The 12,094-nt window shown below is 41.3% G+C and overlaps 1 protein-coding gene across 6 annotated transcripts in view; it reads right to left on the bottom strand.

The window, feature by feature from the left end:
* Positions 1-12,094, bottom strand: part of MAPRE2 (microtubule associated protein RP/EB family member 2) — a 317,614-nt gene that overhangs the window by 36,979 nt on the left and 268,541 nt on the right. For all 6 annotated transcript variants that reach the window (XM_029591235.1, XM_029591238.1, XM_029591236.1 and 3 more), the window contains one exon: positions 11,422-11,558. In XM_029591235.1, coding sequence (XP_029447095.1) covers positions 11,422-11,558 — 137 coding nt within the window. The remainder of the gene's footprint in view (positions 1-11,421; positions 11,559-12,094) is intronic.

Genomic DNA, 12,094 nt, shown 5'->3' with positions numbered 1-12,094 from the left:
CGCCCCTACTACCCCAGAAGCCAGCGTTGCCCCAGACCCCAGGATCGGATCTCGTGTACCCTGGGGAGAATCCCCTGTGGGGTGAGCCTGATCAGAGAGGCCCTGATGAGTGTCCAGGCCTCTTTTCTCAGGAGGGTCCAAACCTGCCCCCAGGAGATGGGCCGCTTTACCGCCGAGTGTTTTCTTTCCAGGAAAGCCTGGTGCATAAGGAGGACAAATTATGGGTAAAGCCCTTCTGGGTCCCCCTCCCCCACTGGAGAGTCGGCTGGGGTGATATCAGTTCCCCCAGTGAGGTCTTCCCTCACCGGGGCTAGAACAGGCGGAGAATCCTCTTCCTGCGAAGCCGAAGGCAAGACAGACGTTCCCTCCCCAAGGGATGAGGCAAAAAGCCCTGAAGAACCCTCTAACCCCGGGGAACATGCTGCGCATAAGGAGGCCGCATTTAACGCCTGGCCGTGTAACTCACAAGCGCGGCAGGCCTGCGATTCTGTTTTCGGTCCCATCCGCAGTAGCGCACTGATAGTCTGAAGTGAAATAGAAAAGGGCGCGAATAAAAAAATTAAACGCTCGGAGCTGCAACGCGGAGAAAATTTCATTCAGGCAGGACCAGAAAAAATAAACTTTTCATGCTGCGGGCTAAGAGACTACTGGCTGAGGAGAAAAAACACGTGCAGCCGTGCCGCAGGAAAGGAGCCTGCTATAGCGAGATCGCAAGGCCCCCAGCAGGGAAGCAGCAAATAAATGAGGCACATGGAGAAAAACTCATCCTTGCCCTCAGAAAACAACCGGAGCCCCGGGAGATGAGGGGAACACTGCTGACAGCTTCTCCGGCCGGCCTTAAAAGACCCGGTCCCTCCTGTATCTCTCCTAACCTCAGCACTGAAGACCGTCAGTCAGCCGCAGTGAAAACAGCTTTTTTTTTTTTTTTTAAATTAAACTTTACCATGACACAGAGAAAAGTTGTTGCAGGAGACAAGGGAGCAGCTGTAGCAGAGACAGTGATGAGTAGCCAGGAGTCCCTGGTCGTCAGACACTGAACTGTGTCGGGAGAAACCCTGAGAGGAATATCCAATTCCCCATACGCCCGGTTTCTACTGAGGGATGGCCCACGAAGGCGCCTAACACCTCAGGAAGCGACCATAAACCAAAAAATTAAATTCAAACTAACTAAATAAAAAATATAACTAAAGACTGCAGGTGTGCATGTGTATCACCCGCTGGAGTCAGAGAAATACTGAGTGACTGCAGGTGGCACTCTCGTTATGTAGCAGTGCCCAAAGTTCTGATTGTTCTCTGACTCCACCTGCTGGTAGGGATACACAACCCACTTTCCTGGACTGATCCGGGTATGTCCAGGGACAGGACTTACAAACAAGGATTATGTTAGTATGCTATAGCTGTATAAGGTCCTATTCAGAACACACCAAATGTGTTGCATCCAGTTTTGGTATAATTTTAAAAAATATATAAAAGATCTACAAAAAGTATAGCAACTAATTTAAATCAGGAGTTTGGAAAATTTAATGTGATGAAAAGTTAGAACACATTTTTCTAAGTCTATTTTCTATAACTACTTACAGGTCAATTTTAAGTGTTGCTTGTGCAAAAATTCCTACATACATGCGTAGACATTTTTTTTAAAAGCCGTGAAGTACACACAGATATATACTGGGGCGCGTGTCAAAAATAAGAGAGCAGAAAAGGGGCAGAGCATAGGTAGAGCATGGGCATTGCAGGGTGGGGCCAACAGTTACGCACATAACTATATTTTAATATGGAGACCGTGGCAAGCGTCAGCTTGTTATCCACCTATGCTCCAGGTGAGGAGCAAGTCTGTAGATATTGAATTTTAGAGCTTACAGGATAGGGCGAGCGGTCTGGGACAACTGGGGGGAGTGCAGGATGAAGAACCAGAGGGTCTGGAAGACTTTGATATTAACTGGGCAAACCAGTGGACGAATTGGAAAAACTGGGTTGTCTCTCGCACGAGCATGTTTTAAGATGACCTACATACATGCGTAAAATGTGACAAAGTACACGTTAACTGTGCTCGAGTAACCTCTTAAAATTAGGAGCATACTTGCGCGCTGTTGGTGCATTTTAAAACATACGAACATAAGTGCACTCACGATTAATAATTCTAGCGTATCCTCACTTGCACGTGCGCTCATTTTAAAACTGACCTGTTAATATGTGGACCTGGTAGACAAAATATTTACCCTTGGGAATATGCAAAAAGTGAGTAACTTTAAATTTGATTTTATGGGAAAAACTTACCATTAGGATGGGTAGGTTATAGGATATTCTGCTTAGTAAGGCTATAGATGCAAAGACACTGGATGCTGGAAAGCTGGGTAATTTCATGAGCATATAGAATATACAGGGTATAACGTTTTATAATTGAGCATGGTGGGATAAAGTCTGTGCATACCTTTTACAAATAGACTTCACCCCAAATTATTTAAGTGAACTTATGCACGTAAGTTGGCTTTGAAAATTCACAAATAAGTGCTGAGAAAGTGTACTAACTCACCCACAAAAAGTTACACCTGCTCTACTGAAAGCGTGATTTGTGAAGGTGAACTTATGTGCATACTTTTTAAAATAAAAAATGTGCGCAAGTCCAAACTCCACTCCTCAGAATGCCTCTCGCCAGTTTGCGTGAAAGTACATAAAAGAATATGCATAACCTATTTTTCTATGTGAACTGAGCCCCTGGCTATTTCAATAAACTAGGTTTTATGCATGTACATGGCTTTGAAAACACAGTTAATGGCTAAACTGAATGGATGCAAGACTTTTTTCAATCTAAAAATGGATGTTAATATTGTATAACATCATACTGAATTAGGTTCTGTATGGTTGTTTACTCTTCTAAAAAGTACAAAGACTAGGGGACACACAAGGAAGTTACTAAATTGTACCTTTAAAACTAATATGAGAAAATATTTTTCACTCAACACAATTAAACTCTGGAATTTGCTGCCAGAAGATGTGGTAAAAACTATTAGTATAGCTGCGATTAAAAAAGGTTTGGACAAGTTCCTGGAGGGAAAGTCCATAAAGACGCAACTGCAGAAATCTACTGCTTATCCCTGGGATAAGAAGCATGAAATCTATCGACCCTTTGGGATCCTGCCTATTACTTGTGACTTGAATTGGTCACCGTTGGAAAGAGGCTTGATGGATCTTTGATGGCAAATCTTATGTTCTAATAACTAATCTCCGCGTCAAACTGTGTGGCATAGAGATTAAATGATTTTAAAAAATCACCTTGATTCAAATTGAGAAGGTTTAGATACTAGCCTTATGGCTTCTGCAAAAAAAAAAAAAAAAAAAAATCTCGAGTAAGAGGCTTATATAGGTCGATGCAATATTAGTGCACGTTAACCGGGCGCACATAACGCTCGCCGATCCACCTCTCCCGGGGACCTGATTTTATATTTAAATGGGCTGCCACGGTGAAAAGGAGGCACTAAGGAAAATATTGCGTTCCTAGTGCCTCCTCTGCATCAGGCACCCAGGAGAGGTGGCTATCAGTGGATTAGGAAAATGAACGTTCAATTTTACGAGCATCTGTTAATTGAGCGTCCATTTTCCTAACCTGACCACTGGCACGCCTTTTTTTTTTTTTTTTTTTAAATGGTTCTCTCTTTTCGGTTCCTCAGACTTAATATCAACACAACTTTAAGTCAGAGGAACTTCAGAAAAGCAGTATTTTCTGCCAGCTCCGGGACAGGCGTTAGTTTTTGAGAGTAAAAATGTGTGCGTCGGGCGCACATTTTTTTTTTTGCATCGGGAGTAATAGCTAATAGCCTCATTAACATTAATTTACATGTGATGAGCGCTATTAGCTTTGTGCTCGACTGGATGCACATTTTGGACGCGCTAACCCCTGTTTTGCATCGGGGGTTATGAATGCCAGAATCGGCCTGATAGAGCACTATGGGGACTATAGACCCTGTGTATTATCTGTGTTCTAGTAAGACAGGGGCGGCCAACTCCGATCCTCAAGAGCCACAAACAGATCTGATTTTCAGGATATCCATAATGAATATGCATGAGAAAGATTTGCATACAATGGAGGCAATGCATGCAAATCTCTCTCATGCATATTCATTGTGGACATCTTGAAAACCTGGCCTGTTTGTGGCTCTCGAGATCATGAGTTGGCTATCCATGTACTAAGATTTTAACTAAAAGAAGACTTTTACATAGTCCATTATGCTATGGACTATGTAAAAGAAGATTGACCATCTAGTAGGAAAAGGGTGGTATGGGCACCACTGAATGTTTATAAGATAAGTAATCTGTATATGGACTTTTAAACGTGTTTGCATCAAAAAAATTTTAAAAAAGGAGATGGACATTCCATTTATCGATACAAGTGACTAAATGATTACATGTAAGGCAGAGTCTACAGTATATTAATTACTTCGATAATGTCTAGTATGATGGTCACTTTCCCTTAATCACTGGTGATTGTGTAGTTGAGCGTCACTGAAATATCATAACTTTGGATTTAGGTAGATTTTATAGAGATACTATTTACTACCTATCCAGTTTGAAAGGTTGATGGTACGTTTCCAGTTATACTGTGGTTGTACAGTCAACATGGATTTACCCAAGGGAAGTCTTACCTAACAAATCTGCTTCATTTTTTTTGAAGGGGTTAATAAACATGTGGATAAAGGTGAACCGGTAGATGTAGTGTATTTGGATTTTCAGAAGGCGTTTGACAAAGTCCCTCATGAGAGGCTTCTATGAAAACTAAAAAGTCATGGGATAGGAGGCGATGTCCTTTCGTGGATTACAAATTGGTTAAAAGACAGGAAACAGAGAGTAGGATTAAATGGTCAATTTTCTCAGTGGAAAAGGGTAAACAGTGGAGTGCCTCAGGGATCTGTACTTGGACCGGTGCTTTTCAATATATATATATAAATGATCTGGAAAGGAATACGACGAGTGAAGTTATCAAATTTGCGGATGATACAAAATTATTCAGAGTAGTTAAATCACAAGCAGACTGTGATACATTACAGGAGGACCTTGCAAGACTGGAAGATTGGGCATCCAAATGGCAGATGAAATTTAATGTGGACAAGTGCAAAGTGTTGCATATAGGGAAAAATAACCCTTGCTGGAGTTACACGATGTTAGGTTCCATATTAGGAGCTACCACCCAGGAAAAAGATCTAGGCATCATAGTGGATATGGATAATACTTTAAAATCGTTGGCTCAGTGTGCTGCAGCAGTCAAAAAAGCAAATAGAATGTTAGGAATTATTAGGAAGGGAATGGTTAATAAAAAGGGAAATGTCATAATGCCTCTGTATCGCTCCATGGTGAGACCGCACCTTGAATACTGTGTACAATTTTGGTCGCCGCATCTCAAAAAAGATATAGTTGCGATGGAGAAGGTACAGAGAAGGGCAACCAAAATGATAAAGGGGATGGAACAGCTCCCCTATGAGGAAAGGCTGAAGAGGTTAGGGCTGATCAGCTTGGAGAAGAGACGGCTGAGGGGGGATATGATAGAGGTCTAAGATCATGAGAGGTCTTGAACGAGTAGATGTGACTTGGTTATTTACACTTTCGAATAATAGAAGGACTAGGAGGCATTCCATGAAGTTAGCAAGTAACACATTTAAGACTAATCGGAGAAAATTCTTTTTCACTCAATGCACAATAAAGCTCTGGAATTTGTTGCCAGAGGAGGTGGTTAGTGCAGTTAGTGTAGCTGGGTTCAAAAAAGGTTTGGATAAGTTCTTGGAGGAGAAGCCCATTAATGGCTATTAATCAATTATACTTAGGGAATAGCCACTGCTATTAATTGCATCAGTAGCATGGGTTCTTCTTAGTGTTTGGGTAATTGCCAGGCTCTTGTGGCCTGGTTTTGGCCTCTGTTGGAAACAGGACGCTGGGCTTGATGGACCCTTGGTCTGACCCAGCATGGCAATTTCTTATGTTCTAAGATTTTAACTATCAGGGACAGGAAAAGATATGCATTGCAGGGGATCTATTCCAACTGAAAGGAGATGGACTCTGATCAATGGGGCTCTAGTATTTCTCAGCTCTGCCTTACTGCTAGAATGCCTTCCTTTTTCAGTAAGAGGCATCAATTAGGGTACTCTTGTGAGATTGTCCAGTTCTATAACCTGATTAATTCCCTGCAGAGGAAGTTGAAGTTTATTCCTCCCTGCTTGTTCAGCTAGTATATGACTACATGACTGTCTGCGCTAACAAAATTTTGGTTTGTCGATTACCTGGTTTCTGAAGCCCTTTAGAAGCATTCAAAACATTGCTCATCTTTAGAAGGTGGACATGAAATCATTTATCCAGGAGGAATTGGAGGCTTTGGGCATGAAGCTCTACTAGCTGAGCTCCCTAGTCCAAATTGGATGCATTTCTAGGCAGTAGAATTTGATGTTCTGGAATTTAGAAGGAAAGAACGTTGGTCAGACTGCAATGGGAAATCCACAAGGACAGTGAAACCACACAGACACAAGCAGCCTGAAGAGACAGGACAGTTAGATACCAGAAGGATTGTAAATCCAAAAGGAAACACAGAGCTGCTAGGAAATTCTAGTTTGATCTGTGGCAGAGAACCAAGTAGGCTGATGACAACAGCCACAGAAAAGTGTGCTACTAATTGGAAGACACAGCTGAGGTTAATTACAACTGTTTAGAGAGTCAGTGTGTTTTTAAGGAAGAGAGAGCTACCTTTTGTGGGTGTAGTTAGAGAACCAGAGCCAGCTCGGGAGGCAGGGAAGAAGGATCACCCAGACCCAGATGCCCAAAGTCTTCAGTTAGGGATTTTGAATCTGCAAAAGGTACACTTTGGAAGTAGGTTCTATATGATCCTGGGGATCTGGGCTGGCTTACAGCTGATTACTAATGTATCTTCCAGGGGTGGTTCTTGTGTCTCAGGAAAGGAATTGAAAGCTATAACTATGAAATACATTGATGCATTTAATAAAGTTGCTTTTTATTACAAGTGGTTGGCTCTGATCTGTGTGTTCCAAAGAACTGTCAGAAGGCTGTGTGGGGGCCCTGTGACAACTCAGTGTAATATATGGCGTAATACATTTCCCCAGGCGTAATTTCGTGAGACAGAGATATCGCCAGGCTTTCCAACTTGATATAACTATCATATGTTGGCTATATCGAGTAGGGATTTGAGAGCTAGGTTGCATGAGAACATCTGGCCGATAGGGCGCCATCCACTCTAAGAGAAAAGAAAGCGGAGAATTTTTTCTGTGCCCATCAGCCAATCCTGTATATGCCGTAATAGACAAGCTAAATTATAGTCCCTCCAATTTGGACATGTCAAGCCTCCCTGAGTCCTGCTCAATTTTAAGGTACCAAGTGATATTCGAGCTTTCCGGCCCCCACCCCCCCCCCCATAGATACTTTCTTACCCTACTTTCTATGTGCTTAATATCTGCTGGCTTAAGCCATAATGAGAGTTGTTGTAGAATGTACAGCCACCTAGGCAGCTGCATCATGTTAAGCAAACAGAGGCGACCTGTAATAGACAGAGGCAAAGTTTCCCACAGTTTCAGTTTATTTGTCATACGTGTAAGTAATGGCCCGTTGTTAGCGTCATAGAGCTTATTCGGATCTCTTGTCAGTTGTATCCCTAGGTATCTCATATCCTGTCCCACCCAGTGCAGTGGAAAGACTCCCACCCAATCCCGTTTAACTGCAGGGCTAAGGGCCTCCGATTTTTCTACATTCATTTTTAAACCCGCGAAAGACCTAAATAGAGTCTGGTGTTGTAGGACTCTCTCCAGGGATCTCTGCGGAGAGGTCAAGAAAACCAGCACGTCATCTGCAAAAGCAGAGACCTTAAATTCCTGTGTACCCCATGTGAAGCCCCGTATGATAGGATCTTCGGCTATCTTGCGTAACAGAGGATCAATCGACAGAATATATAGGAGTGGGGAAAGCGGACACCCTTATCTGGTGCCTCTGTGTAAGCTGAAATCCAGTGAGAGTTGACCATTTGCCATTATCGCTAATTGGGGGTTTTGGTATAACATCTTTATATTTGCTAGAATCTCTCCTTTGAAACCATACCTCATGAGCACTGAAAAAAGGAACTCCCAAGAAACTCTATCAAAGGCTTCCTCAGAGTCGAAGCGCACCAGCATCGCCGCCATGTTTTGTTTTTGACATTCTTCCATAGCCACAATTAACTTTGTCAAATTTGTGCTGATGGCATGTCCTTTGACAAAGCCCACTTGATTAGCAGTGATGATGCTAGGAAATACTATGCTTAACCTATCTGCCAAAAGTTTGGCAAACAATTTGGCCTCTAAATTTACCATTGTATTCTTGAGTTTGCGGGGTGTGCTAACTGGATCTTGGCGTGGTGCAATTGGTCTTCCAACAGAATTGTTTTGACCATCGCTTTGGATTTCGCTAGATAGGATATAATTTCACCCCTCATTACCGCTTTACTAGTAGCCCAGTATAATCCGGGATCAACTTTGTGCCCACCATTATGACGTTCATAGTAGGTCCATTTCTTGTGCATAAAATCCTGAACATTCTTATCTGCACTCAAATGACTGGGGAACTGCCACATTCGGGCCCCCTCCCCCCTTCCATCCCATCCCCAAGATCTACCCATATTTGAGCATGATCTGAGATTTCTATGGGCCCTATAGTCACCTGTTGTGCCTTAGGGAACAAACTGGTCGATAGCAAAAGATAATCAATACGAGATATAGTAGCGTGAGCCCTCGAAACGTGAGTATAGTCACGAGCTGTTGGGTTCAATGTTCGCCAGATGTCCATCAGACCCAGTTCAGCACATAGATAGGAGATGCTTTTAGCTGATAGATCAGGTAACACCGGTTGGGGATGAGATCTGTCCAACTGTGGGTCATGTACACAGTTAAAATCACCCATCATAACCAAAGAACCTTTCAATATGGGAAGAATCTGACAGACTAGTTCCTGAAAAAATGAGTGAGTATAAGAATTTGGAGCGTATGCATTGCAAACAGTAATTTCCCGTCGTGTACTTTTCCAACCAGGTTAAGATATCTGCCCTGGGCATCCGAAACCTGCTGGATAAGCTCAAACTGAATATTTTTGTGGATCAAGATTGCTACTCCTGCTTTACGCCCCAACACGGGGCTCCTGTGAACCGTGATGTAGTTAGCAGCGCGGAAAAAAGAAGACTGTAGTGAGAACCCTGTGGCAGGGAATATCATGGCATGCCGGGCATGCTCAGTAGCCCCAGGCTGCCAGTTAAAAGGTTCTAGAAACTTTGCCAGAAGTTTTCCCGCATTAGGGCTCCGTGAGTGATGTCACCCATATGTGAGGACTAGCATCCTGCTTGTCCTGGGATAAAAGCAGTTTTTTCAGCTTTTCTGTACACTTTCCCGGTGCTGGCTGAAATTAACTCCTGCCTTTGGCAAGAGTGCCTGGGCACACACCCAGGGGTCTAGTGCCGCATAACTTTACTTCTGCTATGGAGGAGGTGTAAGTGTAAAAAACAAAAACAAAAACAAAAGCCAGGGGTTTTAAAACTTCTGGGGTAACTGAGGGGAGTACAAGCTATTAAACCAGGGGTATTTGGAGGACCTAGCTCTACCCTGAGCAAACTGATGAAACTGGTCTTGGCATGGACGTTCACCGTTTATAAAATTCCCTGACTTACGTGCCCAAAACCAGATTTGCATGGTTGGGTGTGAGCCTACTTGCAAATTAAGGCGCACACATACATGTACCAAGGCAATTTTATAATGTATGCACGTATGTGCATGTACATCATGAAATCGCTGTGTCCCTGGGCAATGCGCCGATGCACATGTGTCAATGTGTGCCAGCACACTCCTTTGAAAGTTACAGGCCTTGGTTAGTGAATTTTACAAACTGGATAAAAAAAATTTAAATACAAAAAATGCGTACAGGAATCAATATTATATGTATATAAACCTTTTTATTATAACAACAAATTCCAAGGAGAAAAAACTTACAAAACATGTTTATAGCCCTAACATGGCCATGTTTCGACTCTACACCTTCTTTCGGAATACAAACATTTAATGAAGACAAAGTCCTTCTCGTAATGCCTATAGTAAAAGGCATCAATAAATAAAAACCTTAACCAATCGAACACTTAAACCTAGTCAAATACATATATATTAATAAATTCACAGAGAACATTATACCTTGGAAATATGGAAAAGGAGCATATGAAATCAATTTTGCTAGTCAAATTTCATATAGTCCCTGTGAGTAGTAGGGAAAAATTTTATTACAAAAAATAGTGAAAAAAAATCACTAATCTGCTGTGCATTATCATGCTATTTAGATTTAGTATGCCCATTACAGCAGGCATTGCTACTTTCAAATAGGTATGAGCCTCTTTTATCCAGTTTTTTTTTTATCATTTTATTTCAATAATTTCTTTTTTCACTATTGTTTGTAAAACAATTTTTTTCTAAACTACTCACTATATGAAGCTTCATCAGTGAAACTGTCTTATATGCTCCTCCTCTTCTATATTTCCAAGGTATCATGTTCTCTCTCTCTAAATATATATTTCTATGTTTAAGTGTTCTACTGGTTGAGATTTTTATATTTTTATTTCTAGATGCATTTTATGATAGGCACTACAAGAAACACTTTGTGTGTCTCTTTCAAGTGTGTTTGTACCCCTGAATTAGATGTCAAGCTTTGAGACCATACTGGATCTATAAACATGTTTTATAAGTCTGTTTGTCCTTTGGAATTTATTATAATAAAATTGTTTTTACATAGATAGTTATACTATTGATTCCTATGTACCTTCTTTGCAACTGACTGTTCTTGTTTTGCAACTTAAGTAATAATTTTGTTTTTTTTTTAATTTATAATATTAATTTTTTATATCCAATTTGTGAAACTCACTACCTTTGTTGTGTTTTCTTTTGTATACATTGCTGTTTGTATTCAAGTCATTTCACTCTCCACTGCCTCAGATACAACATTCTGTGTTTATGGGAAAAATGCTTAGTAAATGAGGCCCTTAGATTGTAAACCCTCTGGGGACTGGGAAATACCTACATTATCTGAATGTAATCCGCCATGAAGTGCCTAAAAGGTGGAATATAAACCATAATGTGGAAGGGAGACTGGTGAAGCTTTCAGGACTTTCCTCACTCTTCATTGGACCATATGAGCCCTCTCCATATACACAGTGCCTACTCCCAGGGGAATGGTGTGCCACACATTTTTTGATAATGTAGATGTCCCTTGGTTTGAGAAAGTTGGGAAATACTGTTCTATTGCATTTTGAAAAGGAAGGTGGACAGGTGGGGGAAGAGGAGGAACTACAATAGCATTAACATGTTAGAACATCATCTGCTTTCCCCCTTGGTAACACTACTGGGTGAGCAACGCTATGAAAAATCAAGTTACCTGTTCATTGAGCTGTGTGACTTGCGTTTCTAAATCTTTGTCACTTTTGATTGCTGGGCTTGCTGTTGACTTTTTAGCTGATGATGGGCGAGATGATGTGGAACCTGGTTTAGATACTGGACTTGATTTAGCAGCACCTGAAAAACACAGCAATAAAGGGCATCAAAAACAGACTGACATTTTGACTAATTTATTTAGTTCTGATGCTTTTGCTTATAGTATTGCATTAGTAGTACATATTATTATGTTTTGTTTGTAACTCACTGTGTGGTTCTTGTGGCAGAAAGTGAGAAATAAACTCAATGTAAAATCTCATGGTCAATGGTACCCATCAAATTCAATAGTATAAGACTTAACCTTGAATCATCAATAAGAGTCACCAAAGCTGTTTCCATGCTATAATCTGCACGAAAAGCAGATTGTAAAGAATCCAGACAGCTATTTTTTTTTTTAGCAAGAAAGCAAAGTTGCTTACCTATAACATATATTCTCCATACACAGCAGATCAAATGAGCAACATAAATGGATGACAGCATCTGACAACGTCAAGATGGAAAAAGCTCTTTCTGAGCATGTGTTAGGATTCCTGCACAGCCATTGCTGTGAAAGTCTCATCAGTCTTTATAGCTAGTCTTCAATTCAGTGGGCTTGTGTTGCTGATTCATCCTGCTGT

The sequence above is a fragment of the Rhinatrema bivittatum genome, chromosome 2 (assembly GCF_901001135.1).
Source record: "Rhinatrema bivittatum chromosome 2, aRhiBiv1.1, whole genome shotgun sequence".
NCBI lineage: Eukaryota > Metazoa > Chordata > Amphibia > Gymnophiona > Rhinatrematidae > Rhinatrema > Rhinatrema bivittatum.
This window is presented reverse-complemented; position numbering and strand designations above follow the sequence as displayed.